The 18,279-nt window shown below is 40.0% G+C and overlaps 2 protein-coding genes and 1 long non-coding RNA gene across 6 annotated transcripts; 1 reads left to right on the top strand and 2 right to left on the bottom strand.

The window, feature by feature from the left end:
- Window positions 1-75: 75 nt before the first annotated feature.
- On the bottom strand, window positions 76-6,487 carry traf7 (TNF receptor-associated factor 7). Of its 4 annotated transcripts, none has more exons than XM_049743884.1 (22): window positions 6,339-6,487; window positions 5,369-5,537; window positions 5,140-5,197; window positions 4,960-5,048; window positions 4,724-4,840; window positions 4,491-4,583; window positions 4,296-4,329; window positions 3,985-4,207; window positions 3,778-3,912; window positions 3,602-3,697; window positions 3,397-3,518; window positions 3,248-3,321; window positions 3,056-3,104; window positions 2,837-2,964; window positions 2,626-2,708; window positions 2,521-2,560; window positions 2,304-2,420; window positions 1,712-1,834; window positions 1,508-1,627; window positions 1,286-1,417; window positions 1,099-1,218; window positions 76-1,015 (listed from the first exon to the last, which is right to left on the bottom strand). In XM_049743884.1, the coding sequence occupies exons 3-22, from the start codon at window positions 5,189-5,191 to the stop codon at window positions 1,001-1,003; spliced, it is 1,962 nt and encodes a 653-aa protein (XP_049599841.1). In that variant the 5' UTR covers window positions 5,192-5,197; window positions 5,369-5,537; window positions 6,339-6,487; the 3' UTR covers window positions 76-1,000. The 4 variants fall into 4 exon arrangements, with proteins under 4 accessions (XP_049599841.1, XP_049599843.1, XP_049599839.1 ...); XM_049743886.1 differs by having other exon boundaries at window positions 4,960-5,045; XM_049743882.1 differs by having other exon boundaries at window positions 5,385-5,537.
- Window positions 6,488-7,688: 1,201 nt separating this feature from the next.
- LOC125983088 (uncharacterized) lies at window positions 7,689-9,677 on the bottom strand. Its single transcript, XR_007486622.2, has 2 exons — window positions 9,531-9,677; window positions 7,689-8,961 (listed from the first exon to the last, which is right to left on the bottom strand). It is a non-coding gene; the product is annotated as an uncharacterized lncRNA (long non-coding RNA).
- Window positions 9,678-9,733: 56 nt separating this feature from the next.
- LOC125983085 (guanine nucleotide-binding protein G(I)/G(S)/G(O) subunit gamma-13) lies at window positions 9,734-15,356 on the top strand. Its single transcript, XM_049743977.2, has 3 exons — window positions 9,734-9,985; window positions 13,336-13,462; window positions 14,261-15,356. Exons 2-3 carry the CDS (start codon window positions 13,365-13,367, stop codon window positions 14,364-14,366), a joined length of 204 nt encoding a protein of 67 aa, XP_049599934.1. The 5' UTR covers window positions 9,734-9,985; window positions 13,336-13,364; the 3' UTR covers window positions 14,367-15,356.
- The last annotated feature ends 2,923 nt before the right edge of the window (window positions 15,357-18,279 follow it).

Below are 18,279 nucleotides of genomic sequence, written 5' to 3'. Positions count from 1 at the left end.
TCAGCAAAGTGTATATGTAAAAAAAAAAAAAAAAAAAAAAGTAGTTTTACTCTGCTCATTCAAATGACTCAATCATCAAAGTGTACAACAGCTTTATTGATCGATGATCAACTTGATCTTACATGATTACACGTATACAAGAAATCTCTAAGTAGTGGCCGGATGTGCACTAACATGAAAGCAAAGTATTGAAAGATTTTCATCTATGTTTTGTGGGTGCACCCTACTTATAAATGTGATGAACATGTTGCTCTGACTATAGGCTTAAACTGAACCCAATATGGGCACTTGTGCATTACGTTCGCCTCATGGCACTTGGTGTGCCGTCGCTGACTGTTAACACATACGTACACAAAGCATATGATGGTAGTTAGTGTTCTACTCATTGTTGCCTTATGACGATCGATCAGAGTAGCACCTCTTCAAATCCGTTACATATGGCACTCAAAGAACACACCCAAATGTATATATATATGATTATCGCCTGTTAGTCTGAGCAAGTTGGACGCAAGTGGCTGAGCGATATAATGTCTATCTTCTTGAATCTTATAAAGGCTGGTTTCACAAAGCTGAGTTGAGAAGAAAAATGATCACAATTTTTTTTTAAATCAGTCTCCCTGACGTGTAATCTCATTTTATAAAATACTGTAAACAGGAAAGTCGGGAGGCTGTATATCACATGATCACTATATGTAAAAAGCATGTTTGTGAAACCAGCCCTGCCCACCGATCATTTACAGGCACAAAGCATTCAACCGAGTGAACCGACTTTGCCGTAATGCACTATGTGATGAGATCACCGAGGACCTCGAGTTGGATCTTGCTGGGTCCTGATGACCTTGAAAGGTCAAAGGTCGGAGCTCTTTGAGCAAATACATCTTGGACTGCGGCTGTGACGTTGAACGAAAAAACAAACAAGGGGGAAATGATGGCGGTCGGGATGTCCGTCTGACACAGACAAACACGATAAAGATCTCTGGAGGGATGGATGGCTCGCTCTTCAGCATGTCCACACCTGGGAAGATAAACAGCAAAGGGCAAATGAACAAGTGTGAATGAATTTGTCAAGGCGGTGTGATGTTTAAACGTTCAAACTACCTTCACTGTGCTGTCCACTGCTCCGGAAAAAAGGCGACCTCGGGACACAGCCAGAGCTGTGACGCTGCCCTGATGTCTGAGCAGGGTCTGGGTACAGATCATGTTGTCCATGCTCCACACCTGAACACACACACGCACACACATATTTAATCTCTGCATACAGAAAAGAAAAGACTGTGATGTTTACCCTTAGTGAACGGTCATAGGAGGCACTGAACACTTTGGTCTGGTCGGGCGTGGAGATGACGGCCAGAGCATAAACCGTCCCCACGTGACCTGTCAGGGTCCGCACTTGCTCTTTGGACTCAATGTCCCACACCTGGAAAGGACACATTATTTCACTAGTTTAATGGGTGCAGAGATTTTAGCAAAAAAAAAAAAAAAAGTGAAATCAATGTGTGTATCTTACATGAATGAGGTTTTCATAGGTGCCGCAGACGATGTGATGATTAGTGACGGCGATAGAGTAGACACTGCCCCCGCTGGTCTGCAAGACGTGGACACACTCCAAGGAGCGGATATCCCAAATCTGACAGGTTTAGAAGAAGCAGCAGCAAATTTACAATGAAGCACCAAAAAAAAAAATAAAATAAAATAGTAAGTTCAATTATACCTTGATGGTCTGATATGATCCACTATACAGGTGGTTCTGAGAGGCCACCAGTGCTCGGACCCAGTGATTCAGCCCAGTCAACTCTTTTTTCAGCTTCAACTCTGTCCCCACAATGTCCCACACCTAAACACAAACAAATGAGTTTTTTTCGTGCATATATTTTGCCTTATTTCTAATCATAGGTCCTAAGAAAATGAGCCTTGAGAAGCAGAAGCGGATTATGTAAATTGAATTGAATCTCGACTTCACAGGAAGACGACATGGTGAAACCGAATGAGGGAGCATTACAATCGGTTATTATAAAGAAGTTGCTGAAAGGGAGGAAAATGGAGCACGAAAGGCAAAAAAAAAAAAAAAATGGAGAAGATTAGCCAGAAAGAGAAGTGAAAACAATGTCTGCTTTCCTCCCTGTCACCATGGAAACAGATATTGCCACATCCCATCCATATACTTGGAGTTATTACAGCCTGCACTTATCTATTACTTTTTGGTCTCTCCAATTACTTGGCATTTAACAACTCTGCATGTTTGATATCCCGGAAGTCAGACAAGTGGATGTTTTTAAAAAAATAATAAATAAATACAGCTGTACCTTGATGGCCTTGAGGGAGCCGCTGAACAGCATGTTGTGGGAGGAGACCAGCGTACAAACGGGGTTGTCATGGGCACGAATGGTGTTGACTTTCTGCAGAGTCTGGATATCCCACACCTACACAAAAGAGCACAACGCAAGCACACACTTTGATCATAAGGCAGGCGCACAACTTTGTTTCAAGTACGAGGAAGCAAATGAGAGCAATGTTCCTTACGATGATGGTGCAGTCTGCAGAGCCACTGTAGAGGCGGTTGCTATGGAGACAGGTATTCAGACTCAGATCATGCTTTCATCATGGAAATGGTGTGCACTGTATTACCCCTGGATGCAAAGCGCCAGCACGATGCCATCGTGTCCTTCCAGGGTCTTCTGACATTTGTAGGTGGTGCACGTGTCCCATACCTGAGGACACAAAGCAAACCTTTTGAGCATTGCTACAAACGCAAGACTCGTAAAAGATTTAACGCTGACTGAAGGGTATACTCAGAATAAGTATATGTGATAAAAAATATTTTTAAAGGTTTGGGTACCTTGATGGTCTTGTCCGAAGAGCCAGAAAAGAGCAAGTCTCCAGTGGAGTAGACACAAAGACACCAAACTGGTCCCTGATGGCCAACAAAAGTGCCTTTGCACTTGAAAATCTGCTGAGGGTCATATGCTACAAAAAGACAACAACAAAAATACATTGATCAGGTACACTGCAACATTTTTACAACTTCTTAAGAGAGACTGAAGGAACAGATTCTTACAGCCCAAGATGCCCATGTTGAGCCGAGCATTGATATGGGACAGCTCATCCTGTAGAAACAAAAAATCAGGTGACCTCTTATTCTTTACAAAACACAATTTGGAGTTGTTTGAAAGATGTGTCATTTAGGTGTCTTGCTGTAAATAAACTCTTTCAAAATTAGCATTTTAAGTTTGTTACTATTTCTACTCACATTGAGCATGGAAGCATCTCGGCGAAATTCCATAAGGTCCTCGCCGAGTTTACTCTGATTCTCATCCAGCATGTCTGGGGAAAAACACATTGTTGATTAATACAACACAAAAACTTGTGTAGACGCTCAAGAAACTGTTTGACGCTTACCAAATTTGAGCTCCAGGTTTTTTTCTAGCTGATCTAACTTCTCAGACAGTTTGCCCAACATAGAGCGCAGGAAAGCAATGTCTTGGTCCTTCTGAGCTAAAGTGAGCTGCATCTCATGGAATCTGGTGGCATCAGAGAGGACATCCACACTTGATGTAGAGAATCGAAGACTGCTTGATAGACGATTTGGAGCGAGTGTGTTCACCTGTCATCGGTCTGCTGCAGAAACTCCTTCAGCCCTTCAAATTTACACATCTCCAGGTGGGTTTCGTATGTGTCCTGGTTACCGATGAAAGTACACCTGTAGGCAACACGCGCCAAGTCAGATGCAAAAAAAAGTGACAATAGGGCTTTTTTCATTCTTCTTCTTCCAACACTTACCCGTATTTTGAGTGTGGACACTTGATGTGCTCGCATTCTTTCAGGTGTGCCTCCAAGTTCATGGTGAGCAACGGGGGGCAGGAGGGATTGTTGGGGCAGCGCACAGGCCTGTAGTCACAACTGGCTTCGTGTTCTCTGCACAGGAACATATTTGATGTGAGAGGTGAACATCTGGGGCATATTCACAACTGGGTGTATCTTTCGTACTTGCGTGCAGATAGTTTGATAGTGAAAGGACAGCCCACTGGGTCCACTTCATACGCTCCGGGTTTGCCCGCCACAGTGGTGTTGGGGGCCCCGCCCGCAGCTGCACCACTGACAGTGGCCCTGCAGCCGTATTTACAGTGAATGAAGAGCTCGCCGATCTGCTCGGCCACCGCGATGTTGTTGACCACAACGGTCAGTTTTGCCGCATCCACGGGACACTTGTCTGTAAAAGGGGGGGCAAGCATCAACGTCAAGACCACGTTCATAACTCAAATTACACTCAAATGGCAAGAAAAATGTTTTAAACTCACCTGAGGTCAAGGCACATCGTCTGCAGAAGGTGTGCTGAGGAAAGGAAATGACAATTTGTGAGTCGATTTCTAAAAATGAGACACTCATACTAGCAAACAATTTGCTATTCAACCACAAATCATGCTGTGTGCTAACTTTGCTAAGCTGCGGAAAAGAAAGGATTAAGACTCTTGGTTGAAAGGAGCAAAACGTACCCCACAAGTGGTGATGACAGGGTCCTTGAAAACATTACAGCACAACTGGCAGCAAAGTTTTACTGATGGCTGCTCAGCAAATACTTGGGGCTCCTACAAAAACACGCAGGCACAACACACAGCGCCGCCGCTTTGTTTCTGTTGTATTTCAAAAGTGTTACGCACTCCAACATGTTGCAATATGCTCATAATGGGGAAGCACTTAAATGAAAACAAGAACACCATGGACTCACCATGTCGTCCTCCTCTTCATGCAGAGAGAACGTGGAGCGCAGGGACATGTTGGACTCCGAATGGAGAGATCGCACTGAGATGGCCGAATCAGACCTTCGAGGAGTTCCAATGGGTGGCTTAAACAAGGAGGCAATTGTGTCAGATGATGATTCAGTGCAATCGAACCCTAAATTTGTGTCACCATTTTCACATTTGAAAATTTGCTTTAATGCCCCAAAACAAGGAGAATGAGTACCATATCATCATCATCCCGAGGGGAGTAGGTCAAGGTGCTGGAGGAGGAGGGAGTTCTTCTATGTTGCTTATAAGTGCTGGATGTTTCTGCTGAAAACATAATCATGAATTAAGTCATGGACAGTAAGATCAAAAATAACAATAATAAAATAAGTAATCGGCGATGTGGTCTGTGTTTCACCTTTAGCTCCAGCAGCTACAGCTGCAAAGGTTGGACCGAATGAAGCCTCCATCCTGCTCTGCAAAAAAATAAGGACAAGTGATTTCATTACTTAAAAAACAAAATATATTTGTCAAGTTTGTGTATTTTCCTTTATTGGGGATTAACATCGAGCTAGAAATGTCAATCTAAAATGAGCATGACTACATTTATAAATGTTTTCAATAACTCTAGTGCACTGAACCCCTACATTGAGTTTGTCTCACCCCTCTAGCTGAGTCAGCTGTGGGGCTGCTGGGAATGATGGCTGTTGCTGTTTTACTGGATTATCTATTGTCGTGACACGTCTGGCTGCTGCTCATTACTTGACGCACACAAGCATGGAGAGGACACGGGAGCGGTCGAGTCGTTGCCTAGGCCTGGAAAGACACATGGGATCAAATCAAAGAACTGTTCTCACACTATTGCAATCCAAAAGGTGTAGGGCAGAAGAAATATTTATACATCTGTATACCTTTTGAGACTGCAGTTTGTAAAATTGCACTACAGAAGTGTTGCAAAATGTTTGTGCCTCTTAGCTATTGATACATTTTGGGTTTGAGCTAGAAGACTGACGTCAAGAGAATGATGACTAAGAAAGAAAATTTGATGTTGCAACTCAGAGATAAAAGGAGAGTAGGAAGTGACAGCCAATAAACAGATACCCGAACAATAACCAGACTCGGCACGAATGGAGGTATGCATATTGTCAGCTATAACGACAAAGGTTTCTGACAGCCAAAACTAACCAGGACATTGTACCGATCTCTCCGCAAAGCGCGTCATCGGTATTTGCGCAACCAGGAAATTCCCGTAAAAGGGGAACCTCTCACCCAAAAAAAGGGGGGCGGATACGCATAACGGACCAAAGTTAGATCCTGACAGCTAACCAAATGCCTTTGATTTTAAGTTTGAGCACGTAAAATGCAATCGGTACTTACAACATAAACAATAATATCTTATTAGCTGACATCTTGGCCAGCAACGATTTCTAACTGCGATAATGAAGTAGCTAACGCTAGCCTTGTTGGCTAGCTTAAGTTAGCTAATGTTTTCTACTAGCAATCACAACAAAACCAAATCGCAAGATGCTCTGCTCGCTGTCAACTGTTGGGTGACGTTTTCCCGCAGCTAATAAGATATCATTTTGAAGAAATGTCGGGTATAATATGCGCACATACCATTGTTTCAGCAACAGCGTTGCTCCAAGTTTGCAGACGAATTCCTAAATTCCTTTTCCCACCTCCCCTCGCCAAGCTGATCACACGCACACACACGCTGGCGAGTGCCGAAAGGCATGCTGGGATATGTAGTGGAACGTACACTATTGTTTGTTAGCCACACTTATTTTCCTTGTATGATTTTCCTCTCCCCGGTAGTTGAACTACACTACCCATGACTGACTTTGCGAAAAGGCCATTGGATTTGGAACTGTCTATAAAGGAGCAAGTCCCAAATAAGCTACTATCGTTTCCATGTAGCGTTGTCATTGGTCCTTGCAAGCATCGAACCATGATGCGGCAAGCTCTGGTACATTTACGGGAAACGACGCTGAATGAAAAATAAATAAATTAGGAATTATAAAATATGCACGCTCAAAAGAAAACTTTGCAATATAAATAAATACATTATAATTCATTTGACAGTGGCATTCAACGACCTAAAACGGGTATAGATCTTTTATCTTTTTGTGGTCTTCGGAAGGTACCTGTCAAAATAAAGCCGTTAATTATTTGTTCTCGCCAGTTGTCATTTGTTTTTCTATTTATAATCTGTAATTATTGCATTTGTAAGGAAGGTATCAAACCAGGTACGAAGGACAGTTGTATTATTATGCAGTGCATATATTTCGCCACAAGAGGACGCTAATTATCCATCTTCCAATTTGTGGAAGCAGAATCTTGAAACTCCTATGATGCTTGTCTCTTTTCAAAGCGGGCTTCAAATATAAACGGCCCATACAGTAAATAATTTTTTCAGTGCTCACAAAAATTGTAAACAAAAAAAACATACTATATTTGATCAAGATAATGCAACCCAGCCACAACTCTAATGAGGACAAATAGATGGATGTGCCCTGTGATTGTCTGAATAAGTGCATAATGTACCCCACTTCTAAATCTGTATGGTAAATTGCAGTATACGTTCAAAATTTAACAGCTGTTAAGTTGCTGACTTTGAAAAATGTCTTAATTGCAACCTGCATCTTGGAAAAATGTTTGTCTTCGTTTACCTTCCCTGCAGTGTTTCATAATGTTTTGTATGAGGGGAGCGATGAGAGCAGTGACTTTTATCGGTTCATTTGAGCAGCTCTGCAGCTTGGAGAAGGAGTAGGTGTGTGTGAGGAGATTTCTGCATGTCCAGACGGATAGAGGAAGCCGTAAATAGAAAAGCAGACCGGGGAGAGCTGAATCCTGTAATGCAGCCATGAATAAGAGATGTATTGAATGCAGCAGCTTTGTTGATGCATGCGCGTGCACACAATCATTTGCACACACACACACACGCACGCACACACACACAACGTTCCATTAGAGGAAGCTCTGGCCATTAGTAGTTTTATCTTCTATGTGTGGGACAGCACTGACAAGATCCCTCTGCACATACTCAAAGACACTCAATGAGGTTCAACACACAAACACATTAGGTCTTTTTGTCTTCAGTGTTTTCAGCATCTCCTTTCATGGACATCAAAAAGTGAGAGATTCCCTTCCAAATAAATACAGATGAATACAACTTCATTTTCAAAAAGCACTCATTGCTTTCATACTGCTTACAATTGAGTGTATTTGAAACAGAGCTAGCTGTCTTATAAAGGTTGATTGAGAACTACGTTATCATTTTACTGAGATCATTATTTTCTAATGAGAACAGAAAACATGTTACAGGTCCAATAAACTTGAATCACATAGTTACAAAAAAATCTTATGGACTCCTACTTCCCAATACAAAGGCCTGTTTAGTTCTTCCGAAACGAATAACACTTGTTAGATGACAAGTACAGCTACTACGTGTGTTTTGCCACTGTCAAAAAAATGTGCTAAATCGTCTCATTTTAATCGTCGTACTTTGAGAAGCCCATTGATGAAGATACCCCACAGCATCATCACACCGCATTCACCAAGAGGTGTTACTTTGTCAGTGCAGCAATTATCAGAATGTGTTTGCCCAGCTTTCCCTTCATAGAAATATGACGAGTTTGCGCATTTTTAACCATTTTATCTGTGTCAAACTACACGCGGGCCAACAAATGCATGCATGCGCACACACATGCACACACTTGACCTGGATTTAGACAACAGGGTTGCAGCTCTCCTCCATAACTGGGTCCATTAGGGGCTAAAGTGCAGCTGAGCCACATGCTACCCCAACACAACAAGACACACAGGATTAGAGACACACAATAGTGGAGTGGGACAATGTTAGGCCGCCTTAAGGGGATCAAATACGGATGACCACAAAAAAAAAAAAAAGAATTTCATCTTGTGATGTTTGTATCAAGGTGCTGTTTTCCTTCTGTCAGTACATTATTACCAATTGGCTAGTGAGTGACGTTGTCATGTACTTTAATTGATTGTTCTATTTCCCCCCCACACACAATCAATTTGAATAGAGCACAACATCAAGTCTGACTTTGCTTTTTTGTTACTTTGTAACTTGAGTAATTTATAGCAGAGGTTCCCGATGCTAACATCCATTAAGCTGTGCATCATGAATTAATGATCACTGCTGAGTAAGACAAATCTCAGCGCTGATGGCACTCCCATCTGTGGGAGTGATGCCAAATTTTAGATTCTCTTCCTCCTGCACACAAAAAAAAAGAGATGGTTGAGCCTTCAACAATATAATTTGTATAAAAGTAGTCATAATGGTCATCAAATACTGTAATTGAACATTACATGACATCATCTGTAAGGGTTGTAATGAGCATTTCTAAATTGCCATTATTAAATATAGTACTTTTTTTCGATGTATTTCAACAACTATATGCAAGTCTCGATGTCAACAGAGAAGAAATGGCCATTAACAACCCATCACACGCTGACAGGATGTGAATCATGGGAGTCCCTGCACAATTTTCAACTCAGCTCGGTCAAACTGTCCGACTCTCCAGCTTCTCTTGAGAATGAAAAGCGTCGCATCAAAAGTGGCCCATGTTGATTGGAAAGATGCAATTCACATGCATTGATCTTAATCATTGAATATATATATTTATCAAGCAAGATTTGCATTCACTGTACAGGGCTAATTTAACCTTTTGTAAATGATACAGTTGAAGCGTTGAGATTCCATATTAGGGCAGAACTCTTATGTGTGACACTACACCCATGAAAGGCTGCTCAACTTGTCTCTATAGACACTGTCTCTTTTACCTCTCTCTCTCTCTTCTCTCTCTCTCTTTCCATCTCTCTCACACGCAGACGCACAAAAGCACCCAGCAGAGTCAAGCGCGCTCCGATCCGCACCGCACCGCACCGCACACCGGCTGCTTTAAGTTGTCCTCTTCCTGTCCTCCTTCATTCTCGTGCAGCTCCAGTCTCCAAAACCCAGACTACATCCCAGCGACTCTTCCACTCCCCCCCACCCAACCCACCCAGACTACCTCACTCACACGGCTCGTGACTGCTGGTGACTGCGGATTTATCTTTTTCTCCTTGAGGGGATCCTGCAAGTAAGCATACTTATCTGCCATTAAACCCGATTGGACAAGAGGGGAGAACACAAGCTTTTTTTTTTTCCTTCCTCGTGTCCTTCGTGGCTTCTCATTCGTTTACCTGCACCGGTCCGAGTTGAGAAGAGCAACAGCCTCCGGCTGCGCATCAGTGAGGTAACTATGCGTCTGATTCTGCTCTGTGCCTAACCTAAATGGATTATTTATCACAAAAGCAATTAGAAGAACACCAATCTTGCTGTTGGGGTGTATTTCAGATCATGAACAGGAAACATTTTAACTTTGTGTGCCTCCAACATCTCCCTTGTATTGTCAAAGCCATCCTTGGTTATTCAAGCAGGGGTGACTCAAGGACGAGTGACTGGATGTGTGAACACTTTTAACTCCTGCTTGACAGTGTGTGTGTGTCTATGTGCATGGACAGTAATGTTTCAAAAAATATTTCCTGCCCCTCTATAACTCCTTTGTCCAAAAGATGATGCTTACATTTGTCTTATTTCTATTTGGCACACAGAAGTATTGAGACACACCCTTAATTTGCAGTGTTTCGCAACATTTGTTTCGACATAAGAAAAACAATTATGGCACACCACTGTAATAAAAGTGAGCTCATGGAAAGACAATTTTTTTTTCTTTGAACAGGTGGGTGGGAAAAATATGCACGCACACTCCCAACATGAATGAAGCAACTCCATATTTTCTCTTTCTATAAACCACAAGAGGAGGCGGTCGGTGGGTGTGACACTAATTTGCTCACATTCCATAAAGTGTATTGATCAGCCCCAATCGACTGGATTTTTTTTTTTCCAGTCCCCATGACAAGCTGTGTCACGGCAGCAGCGCTTGTGAAAATTGTACAGTGGTATCAATATCATTTAAATCATTTTAACACCAAGGAGCCAATCTCAGCTGGTCTGCCTGTTCCTTTCTATTTTTAGTCTCTATTTACAAGGCAGTAGCTATAGAGTCTTTTCACTCTGTTCCTTCCCCTTTAGTCATTCTCCTCTGCCTCATTTTCCTCTTTTGCCTAAAAATCTTTGATTCACTCGAACCTGTTCCCGTTCACTAAATCCCCTTTCCTTTCTAGCACCATTAAAGTCAGCATGATTTGACACATTAAAGAGTCGAAGACACGTGCGTGTGTACGTTATGATCGTATGGCGTGGATGGGAAGACAGCGAAATCGAAAGGGGGTAGAGGTTAATCTCTGGATGCTTTTAACCCAAATCACTATGTGACCTACATACTCTCCATAAAAGAACCACCCTACATTGCCACATATATTTACAAAGCGTTTGACATAAAATATTTAATGTGCCAATCTGGAAAAAGCTAAACTTCTGCACATTCTGTCGTTTACGGTGACTGAACATGTTTAAAGCTTTTCCCAAAAGGGTATCGTTGAGTGCAGATTTGATTACCATGACAACTAGGGGCGGAGCTAAGGGGTAGGTAGTTTAAAAGCAAGAGTATAAAATGAGAAGGGCATGTAAAATTTTGTCGGTATAGTGGAAATTTTGTTCAGAGACTTTGTTCATGAGCCAAATACATTTTTGCCATTAAAGTGCTTGGAATTAGTGTTAATCTGTTCCAGTTGGGCAAGAAGTGTGCTGAATACAGTGAACACTGTTTTATAAGATGGCGTCAAAGCACAATATTGTGTCAAATTTTCAGGATTCGAGAATACCAACATAACATGGGAACAAGCAGTGATTTATTTTTTCTCAGGGGTCAAGGAAAAAACATTTTGACTGTTTGGAGAAATGCATTTACCTGTAAAATATAATATAATTTATAGTCATATTGGCAAGAATATTAGTGTGCAAATCCTTTGTCATCATTAAATTAAAGCAGGAACCTCTTTAATTGTCTCAGCAAAAATAAAAACAATACAACCAAATAACACATTTGTTGGCCATATCACCAGTGTTGGACTTAGCAGGAACGTGTTACTTCCAATGATTATAACGGTTGCAACTTCCGGACTGTGCAACAACAAAGAAGAGAAATCAAAAACACGCTCCCGTGGATTAATGATTTAACACTTTGAAAGGACTAAAAATAGACAAGGAGCCTTCGGTGAGTAGGCGACTGTGGAGAACAGCGGGATGCAGGAAACGGCTAGAATCAAGCAATCAAAAGTCATATTTTGTATATTTGTCAACCTTTTTTGATTAGCCCAAATATGCTTACACAGCATACAGTCAATTTGCCTTGTGCTTGGGTGTGAGCCCAAACATAAAAAAATTGTGAGGACTTCATCCAGAACGCTGAGAAGGTCACACCAGCCCATTTTATTTGCAAGTATTTCTCTCCAACCATTACCCAGCACATTTCTCTTGAATCCCAAATTTGCATTCTTCCTTGAAAAAGACCACTAGAGAAACTGCAAATGAGACTAGAAGAAGGTTAGGACAGTTAATTAGAGGAGGAACAACTAACAATATGGTAGATAATTAGAATACCTTCATTAGTCCATGGTCAGATCATCTAATGAGATCCAGTGCACGATATATTGAATGTTAGAAATTCTGCCATTACAAAATGAAAGTGTCTGAGAGTAGAAAGAGGGTGTGATGTTAGCAGATGGATTGAGCAGACAAGTGGAGGTGAAAGTGATGAGAGAAAGGGAAGAAAAATGAGGATGAGGAGATTGCGAGTCATAGAGCTAGAAAGAGGCAAACATCCTCCTGGAGGACTCTGGAGGCTGAAACTGGATCTCAGGCAGGGACTGGCCATTGCCCTCCCTCCCACTCTGTCTTTTTTTTATTGGTAAAAGACATGTGTTGTATAATAATGTGCTTCCAACTCACAAAAAAGACACACACATACACACTGGAGTCTATTCTTGTCTTTCCTGTTGAGTCACTACATATAAGTACTTTTCTGCATCTGGAACCAAGATGTTGAAAGGAACGGACTTATCAGGTTATTAACTGCTATTTTTTTCTTTAAGTTTTATTTTCCAGTTTGACATGACTGGACATTTTATATTCCAACTTCATCACAGTCTCTAACTTCTCTATTTTTTATTTAACCCCAACAATTTATTTGGGGTTGAAGGCAAAATACAAATAAATAAATACATAAATAAATACATTTTTTATTTTTTTTGTCCTTCTCCCACCTCACATTTTGTTTCTCTGCCTCCTTCAAGCGCTCTGATAAATCATTCAATAATCATATTAATCGGATGTAGGGCTGCAAATTTGCATATATTTTCTACTGAGCCGCATTTTTAAAAAAAATTGTACATAATAAACCAAAATATTGTCAGTTTTATGTGTCTGTCTAAATTGCTTCTGGAGCTGCTGAGAATTTACAGGAGAGCTAAGTGGGTTATCCACTCTCTCTGTCTGAGGTTGTTTATGCACAATAAATTTGACAGCCTCTATTTTCTTCCATCTTTAGGTAGATACAATAACAACACACAGCACAACTCCACTTGCTGCATTTGATGTGTTTGTCTTTGTGTGTATTTATATTTTTGTGTTCAATGTGTACAGATAGACAGGTTCTAAATCAGACTGCAATCATGGATGAGATGGATCTTCCCCAGATGAAGAAGGAGGTGGAGAGCCTCAAATACCAGTTGGCTTTCAAACGAGAGAAGTCGTCCAAAACGGTGACAGAGTGAGTTCATTTAGTTCATAATAATAATAATAATAATGCCTTGTAACTGGAGTTTGATTGCAAACACTTAACCTTAGGCACAGCAGATAATGAACATGAAATGTAAATCTTTACTTTCAAACATTTCATCATTTATATTAAAAAGGTTAATTTGGATCATATGATTTCTCAAGGGTAATAGAAAAAAAAAAAAGATAAAGTGGACCGGAAGCTGTTATGTCAGATGCTGCATGCAAGGTCAAGAATGAATTGGCAAGGTCAAGTTATCAGGAGTTCATGCAGCTGTTAAGAGATTTCATACTTAAAAAAAAAAAAAAAAATTCCTACAAATCATCCAAATCATTTGTGCCTAATACAGTATATTGCAAAAGATACATACAAGAATTCATTCTAAACAATTAAAAACAAAAATCCAGTCCATGCATTGTTTGCTTCTTACATGTTTTAAATAATAAATAAATAAATAAATAAATAAATAAATAAATAAATAAATAAATAAATAAATAAATAAATAAATAAATAAATAAATGATTGATTTAACATTAAATGAGATGAAAGCACAAACCCCAGTTTGATGAAGTTGGGACATTGTGTAAAATGTAAAACCTCACACACACGCACTCACACAACAAAACAGTGATGGAAAAAATGAAAAATCTGATTGCCAAGCAAACTGAAATCTGTTCCAGTTGTGTGGCATCTTTGCTTTGTTACCATAAATGGAGAAGATGGAAAACCCATTACTCCAGTAATAAAGTTGCTGTGGAATTTAAAACATGTTTCTGTCTCTCTCTAAAGTTTGGTGAAGTGGATAGAAGACGGCGTCCCCGAGGATCCTTTTCTCAACCCTGAGCTAATGAAGAACAACCCGTGGGTGGAGAAAGGAAAATGCATCCTTCTGTAGGACGCGCCGAGCTTAACTAACGTTCTCTTCTAGTTTGCCCCACAATACACACCTACAGATGACCCCCGACCCCAGGACTATGCCTCACGACCTCTCACCATGAATGTATAACAGTCCCGAGCACACACACACACACACTGACGAGACCACACGAACCGACACACGCTTTTGCCTGACTGCCACAATCTTCTCTTCTTTCCACGTAAATGCATTTTTCGTTTTTCTCCAACCCGATCAATACTAGACGTCTCTATATACGACAACCTACTTATGCAGCCGCGAGGCACAATGTTTCATTCACTTGTTTGCGATTAACATCTATAAATGCTTTCATTCACTCTATTGCTTTTTTTTTCCATCGAGAGCTTAAGTTACACGCCGCTCACTTGTTATTAACTCAAGCTAACTTTTTATAACGGATTCTTCAATTTGGTGGCTGACATGATGCCTTAAAGTTGTAAATGGTCATTATTTGCGTCAATGCTAATGATTATTTTGTGTCACGGAAACATTGAGTAATTTAAGACGTCGTGAAGATTGTAGTGTGGACCGTCGACATCGTTTGACACGTTTTCAAGACATTTAATTTATGTTTTTCATCAACAGCATCATTTGTGACTGCCTGACTAATAGTATGTAATATTAATATCCCATTTGAACAAGTGTATTGCTTGTTAGTAAGCAGCAATATCAACATTTATTGGCAAATTATTTGACTGTTCCGAATGAAGACTTGGGTTAGGAATTAACAATTAAAATAACAACACTTGAAATAAAGTTTTCTTTTTTATTTTTTTTTTAATGTGGCCCTCCATTGCTGTTGCAATTTAAAATTAGTTTTCAGGTTGTTTTTTTTTCTTTTCAGGCAATATAATATTTGAGCACCCCATACACAAAATACATGATAAAATTCACTGCCTGAAATAGCGACCAAACAACCAAAGCCTTTTTCCCATAGCAGGAATGAACAAATGTTTACCATGACACGTTTACAGCTTTGACACTTCTCACCACACAACTTTGAAAGCATGGATTTCCTATTTAACATGATAACGCATGTTGTTGTTCTTAGGTGTCATTAGGTCCGAGTGTGTTTATTGTGGCTCCGGGTCTCTTTCGGAGGTTAAATACTCGTTCCGCTTCTTACCTGTCGCCCTAATACACAACACAAACATAATATACAAACATTCTCGACAGTCATGTACAGCCAGACCCCTTTAACTTATTAATCTAAATAATTTTTTTTGGTCTCTATTTATTTTATTTATTTATTTATGAGAACTTTCTCCTTGTGATGAACGCTAGCACTTTTCTATTTGATTTTCTTTGTGTCCATTTCCAAATCCTATGATGCAACACCTTGTCAGATCAATTACTGCCTTTGACACAATTTCCTTATTAGAATATAAAAATTGATGCCAATGTATGTGTGCATAAACATTCAATGTAGTTATATCATAAAACCAGGTTGAACAATTCCCCAAAACACACACACACACACATGGATTGGTGTGATGAAGAAGGACAAGGACAACATGGGAACCTCACGTCATCTAAGTACTGTAATGACTCCCATTATAATCTGGATGACCCAGTTCCCCAAAGGCTGTTCTGTAATTGGGTGACTTTTTGTACAATGAATTAATTGCAAATATTTAATTGAAAGTAGTACATGATGTGCTAATTAATTCGTTTTTTGCCAACTAATCAAGCACTCACTGTCTTGTAAAATCATGAATAAAATGAACTTCATACAAAAAAAAAAGTACACCTTACCAAAAAGATTCTGGTCATATTTATTAAACTGTGTGATTAAAATAAAGGCAAATGGAAAAAAAAATAATTATTAAACTGTGTGGCTAAAATAAAGACAAATTGAGACTACTGAGAGGTAATAACAGAAAATGAATTCTGATTGTGATTTTTTTTTTTGTTTAGCTGCTGAAAACTGTGTAGTGTAGCTCTACGGTTTGATGTATCATGTGACTTTTTCCTCCCTCGCTGCATGAAGAGGGACTACGCAAAGTGGCTTCCACTGTATGAAACCTCGGAGCTTGATGTGTAGCTTTTCCAGAGACCCAAGTGCTCTCAGTTCCAATCTTGAAATTTTATATTTAGCCTCTTATCCAACGCGTGAATTGACCAAACTTGTACACCGCCGCTGGAAAAGCAGCAAAAAGAGCAAATGCAGATGCACTTAACCCAATTTACCCCTTATTTTATGACTCCTGTATTTTTTTTTGTTTAATTTCTTTTCATATATTCAGAACATCTGTGTGCTTGTGTTGCTTCTATTATAATGTTAGTATAATCTTAGCTAGCCACATATTCCTTGTGAGAGTGCTTTGGAGTTCCAATTATGCATCCGATTAAGCCCAAGTGTAAAGATTACAAGCAATAAATTCAAGATCATTTTTTATTGAATTTTTTGCAGAGTATCTTACTCAATAAAGTAGAAGATTTTGAGAGAGCTTTGTTGTTGTTGTTTTTTTTTGCATGTGTGTGTTTTATTTTCACAACCACAGCAGGCTAACCCCAATATGGGAAGAAGTAGATTCAAATTCACAACCACTATATTTAATTTTCTTCTCAAGACGATAAAAAAGAGATTTTACAGGGTTAATAATAAAAGACAAGTGGTGGAGGATTTTTTTTTCAAGAACCTACTTTAGTAATTATAAATGGAGGATGAGATTTGTGGCGGTTCACCTAGATATATATTTTTTTATTGACTGTGTCAAAGTGTTTACTAGCTAAGTAAAGTTGTTGTGATGTACAGCTGCTTGCTTATCTTTTTATGGGTCATCTCTCCTCAATCCCTTTGCCTCTTTGCTGCTCTCCATCTACTAATGCTCTCAATCCCTGTTCACCCTCATGCTACTAAATCCGCACCCCCTTTGTCCCCTTTCCCCCTGAAATCCTGCAACGTCCTGCACACACACACACGTACACACACACCAGCCGTCTCCTCACTGTCTGACTTGAGTTGGGTCTAATGCGCTGGTTAATGGCCCTCTAACTCCCAATTTACACTCAGATTACACACTTGCACTCCCAAACACACATAGCGGTGCATCTGCTCATGCAAGTGCACGTTCAACAACACGTTTGTCGCCCTGGAGGGTTTGTGTATTTACATTCCAACGCACTGACCGTTTCTGTTTGGATTAAGATTAACATAATTTACAGTGCAAATTGTAGCATATTTTGATTTTGTCTTCAACTGGAAGCAATTGCTAATGGATATTGCTGGATCTCCCAGTACAACCCACAGACTAAACCTCAGAGGTCTGATTTTTAAATCAGAACGTCAAAGTCATGTTCGCGTTCTTCGACGTGTTCTGCTTATTTACTTATAAAATACGTTTTCGTACACAAATGTTCAAGGAACACAAATGTTTTTGCAAGTCAGTGCTAGCGCCGAATAGCCGTCAAAGACTCAACAATGAGTTATTGAGGCGGACATTTTTTTTTAGTCCTTGAAATGCATTTGGCTTTCGCTCTCGTCTGAGCTGTCATGAAGTGACAGTATTATTAAGCGTTATATATTAGATAACTCTATTCTCAGTAAAGGCAATTTTCGAAGTGGGAATAATGACAGTGTGGAGACCTTGGAGTTTGTGTGATGTCTGAGTATCAACAAAACGACTCAAGGTAGTAGAGTAGCAGAGTACAATCAGTCAGAAACTACAAACAACTCCAACAAATGTTACTGCACATTGATTGTAATGAAACCATGATTAAACATGGCCGGAAAAGTGCATCACTTTAATATAAAGTCCTTTTCCCGCTCTGTGGTTTTTACAGCCCAACATGGTGGTGTGAGAACCACAAAGTGGAAGTCCATTGCTGTATATGGAGATGGGATTAAAAGATGTGCTTCATTGAGACTTATGCGCTGAGCCATGTACTG

This window comes from Syngnathus scovelli, chromosome 16, assembly GCF_024217435.2.
Source record: "Syngnathus scovelli strain Florida chromosome 16, RoL_Ssco_1.2, whole genome shotgun sequence".
Lineage (NCBI taxonomy): Eukaryota > Metazoa > Chordata > Actinopteri > Syngnathiformes > Syngnathidae > Syngnathus > Syngnathus scovelli.
The sequence above is the reverse complement of the archived record's forward strand: the minus strand, read 5'-3'. Positions and strand labels throughout refer to the sequence as shown.

Coding starts and splice junctions, on each gene's coding strand:
- traf7 (XM_049743884.1), bottom strand. CDS start 5,191: ATGGAGGCTTCATTCGGTCCAACCTTTGCAGCTGTAGCTGCTGGAGCT. Junction 4,841..4,959: donor CTCGGGATGATGATGATATG/GTACTCATTCTC, acceptor TCCTTGTTTAAG/CCACCCATTGGAACTCCTCG. Junction 1,835..2,303: donor GCTCCCTCAAGGCCATCAAG/GTACAGCTGTAT, acceptor GTTTGTGTTTAG/GTGTGGGACATTGTGGGGAC.
- LOC125983085 (XM_049743977.2), top strand. CDS start 13,365: ATGGATGAGATGGATCTTCCCCAGATGAAGAAGGAGGTGGAGAGCCTC. Junction 13,463..14,260: donor TCGTCCAAAACGGTGACAGA/GTGAGTTCATTT, acceptor CTCTCTCTAAAG/TTTGGTGAAGTGGATAGAAG.